Below are 3,831 nucleotides of genomic sequence, written 5' to 3' on the forward strand. Positions count from 1 at the left end.
AACAATCGCCATAAGACGATTGTTATATTAGGTTAGGTATGCCGAAGATTGCGATTTCTAACTGGAAAGTCCGGTAGATTATGTCTTAACTTGGAAATAATGCTAAAAACACATATTTTCATCGACTGAACCTTGAAGATAATTTTAAAAATGTTCCAGTTTGGTTATAATTTATCATAAATGTTCTGAAGCCGTTAGAAGACTGTTATATTAGACTGATAAGGTACGCACAAGAATACGATGTCTAGTTGGAAAAGTCAGATAATGAATATACTTGCATTGATTTTCGCTCTCCCTACAACGATGCATTTGATTTCCTCATCCCGGAGTTTCAGGAACATCCCGTGTGTAATCGAAATCCTCACATCTAAGATATTCGCAATTCGCTGAAACAAACGCACATAAACAAGCTTAATATACAGGGCAGGAAACCAAAACGAAATATAAATAAAGCAAGCAAAAATGACTGGAAAGAAACGAAACTTTAATGTACAAGATTTGTGTGGCGACTACGACGACTAAAACATAATGACAACGACAACTAAAAAAACTAACGGCAGAAGAAGGTATACCAAACAATAGAAACAACGGATGAAAAACTGTCCACGAAAATATGAAATGTTACGTAACAAAAAATAACTGGCGAAACTAATAAGAGTAACAAATATTCACGGGATAATTGAAAAAACGGAAAACAAAGGACAAAAAAAGCGAAGGCACAACAAAATTGAGGCGCTTTGACTACACCGTGTGCGTTTGAAGGTACTCAGTCATCAATTTAAAATAGTTTTGAAAACTGCAGTAAGACTATTAGTCCTATGATCTTGTCCTAATAATTTATTGGAATAAAATCAGATTAAGAACTAGACAATAAATGATGCCAAATGAAAAATATTTAAAGTTTCTCAAGAGATGGATTCCGCAATTTTAAAAAGACGATTTACTCTGTGAATTTTTCATTTTAGCCAAATTTCGTCTTGGGTAGAATTCTAGTTTAAATCATAACTTTTTCCCTTTTTCTTGAGTATCATGGAAGAATTAGTGCTTTTTATATTTTCACCAGTTTACATTGTGAAAACGTAAAGATGGCGGATCCAAAACAGCGAACTTAGCTGAAGGTTATGCACTTTACGCAGTATAATTTCAATGTGTTTTTGCCAAGGTGGATAGTTGTAAAAGAGGGTATTGGCTTTTCAAGATGGAATTTAAATTATACGAAATAAAAGTAGTTTTCCGAGTTTGTTTTTGTCATGAGAGGAACCTGCCATACGACAATCGACGACCAGCACTTTGAGCTAATCAAGGAAAAAAAAAAAAGGCTAATTAAAATAAGTTAGGTATGGTCTCCATTGGCCAAACAGCTTTATCGAGACACCGTACTGTAGCTAGTGGTTGCATTGCGCGTAAGCTATGTCGAATGCGTCGTTAGTAAGTTATTCCATAAGCACGCGTCGGATATCAGAAACGGGGACGCATAGCGCCCAATTAGCGCTATAAATGATCTCAAGTGTAAAAACCGTTAGTGGAGTACCTGTAAAATAGCAGCAACCAAACTCCATGGTTGGGCACAAGCCACGGTATAACTAGCAAATATACCATCCAAAAAAGAAGCAAAACAAAACAATGACTGCATGGAAAATAGGTTTTGCCGATCATGTTTCTCGGGCATGATCATGATATGATCACCCATGTCTAAATTGCCGTCCAAGCAGGCGGCCGTTCACATTTTGCTATTTTTTTTTTTTTTTACAAGCAGAACCAACATGGTTATACAAGTTAAACCGATTGACACATCTACTGATTCTTTTGAGGAAAAAGTGGACTCTGAAAAGTCATCGCCGTCAGTCGACTGGAGAGATTTTGCCTCAAACACAACTCTTCACGGACTGAGATACACAGTACAAAAAAGGCTTTCCATTCCCAGGCGAGCAATATGGCTGATATTTCTACTAGTTGCTAACAGTGCCTATACCTATTACGGAACCATAGCAGTTTTGAAATTCATGGCGAAGCCAACAAAAACAGTCATTACGCAAGAAGCACCGACTGATGGCTTGAAGTTTCCAGCTGTGACAATCTGCAATTTAAACAAGTTTGCGAAATCTAAGATAGATATGCCAGACGAGGATGAAAACTTTGTAAAAATGGGACTGAACATAAGTGGATGCAATGAAACACGTGAAGTCCGTGGGAATCTCACTTGTGGCCAAGCATTTCTGTGTGTTCATGACCTGTATAGCGCTGCTGTAGTACCTGGATGTGATGAAACAACCCGCCAAAACATAAACAGAGTTCTTACTGGCACATCAAAGCGTTTGTTTGACGAAGAAAAGTTTCTCACCAACTATGGGCATGGTTTCGATGGCTTGTTTGTTCTGTATTGTCGCTTCTCTTTTGGTCAAGAGTGCACTGAAAAAGACTTTGTTCCGACTCTTACACAAAGGGGTCTATGTTACACATTTAACTCGGGTTATAGTAACTCCACTGTGTTCCATTCTGAATTTGAAGGTCCTGAACGAGGCCTCAGCGTCCTTCTCAATGTCGAAGAAAACGAGAGCACCGTTGGCCAGTTTTCAACCGGATTGAACGTGGTTGTGCACGATCAGAAAACGTTTATAAACCGAAACCTTGGAGTCAACATACTTCCTGGCGTTCATTCGTCGGTTGCAGTCAAGTTGATAAAGGTTAGTTGTCGATATCAGAGCGTTTAACACATTCCCAGACCAGGAAACTGACCTGATCCGGAGACGAGTGCGGGGCGAGGTGAAAGCCATACAATGACAAAAAGACTTGTTTCGATACCGGGTGAGAAGGGGAGTGGTGGCGGTGATTTCATTATGATCCTATTTCATAAATAAGTTTGCTAAGTTCATTTCGAAGGAAGTTTCTGCTTTAAATCAGAGAAATAGCACTAACGCCTGCGGGCTAGTCTATGGTCTTACCATATTCATAGAAATTGACCAACACAACGAGCTCATTTCTATCAAAACTCTTTCAGCACAAAAGACTTCCAGCACCCTTCAAATCAAACTGCCGTCATCCCAATCAGCTGCCTGGATATGATAATTACACGAAGGACGGCTGTATTTACCAATGCATCACAAATTTTACGTCCGATAAGTGTGGATGTCGTATGCCCAGTTTTCCAGGTACGATTTTACTACTAGTACTACTACCACTACTACCACTATTAGATACACGACCCCTCAAGCATGCAGTGCTTAAACGATAATCGTATTTTAAATAAAGGATTTTACTTTACTTTTTACCTACTACCACTACCACTAGCACGGCCCCGGCCCCAGCCCCAGCCCCGACCACTATCATTACTTTCTGTGCAGTAATTATGGTATATTTCATATATTCACCTTCATGTAGATTTCAAGCAATTGCCGGTTTGTTCCATACAAGATGAGGGATGCATCACAAGGGCAAGAGGTACGTTAGGAAAAATACCATGCATTCTATTGCTCAGAGTTAATTGTTCGCAAAATGTTGTCCTAGGCTTTCTAATTCCATGGAGATTTCATATCAAAAAAAATACTCAAAATCTTTCTCGAAATCACAAATATTATCGTCAAGGCAAATTACATTGTGAGATCGATTCAGTGAAAGTTGAAACATTAAGTTTTAAAATTGACTGGCATATCAAACCCACTGACAACAGTGGGCATTTTCTGGCTTTTGTGTTTCGTTTTTTTTTTTTTTTTTTTTCTCATTTTCAGAGCTGAAAATAGTCAGAAGTGATGTCAGCAGAGCTGAAATAGAAGTGTATAATTGCGAAAATGAAACCCTCTTTGTATCTTGATTGATTCTATGGCCGCATTATCG

The 3,831-nt window shown here is 38.6% G+C and overlaps 1 protein-coding gene across 1 annotated transcript; it reads left to right on the forward strand.

The window, feature by feature from the left end:
* Nucleotides 1–985: 985 nt before the first annotated feature.
* LOC110043555 (bile acid-sensitive ion channel-like) lies at nucleotides 986–2,711 on the forward strand. The gene has a single exon (XM_020749022.2). It carries the CDS (start codon nucleotides 1,689–1,691, stop codon nucleotides 2,709–2,711), a length of 1,023 nt encoding a protein of 340 aa, XP_020604681.2. The 5' UTR covers nucleotides 986–1,688.
* The last annotated feature ends 1,120 nt before the right edge of the window (nucleotides 2,712–3,831 follow it).

The sequence above is a fragment of the Orbicella faveolata genome, unplaced genomic scaffold, assembly GCF_042242905.1.
Source record: "Orbicella faveolata isolate gen_17 unplaced genomic scaffold, um_ofav_v1 contig_2, whole genome shotgun sequence".
Classification (NCBI taxonomy): Eukaryota; Metazoa; Cnidaria; class Anthozoa; order Scleractinia; family Merulinidae; genus Orbicella; species Orbicella faveolata.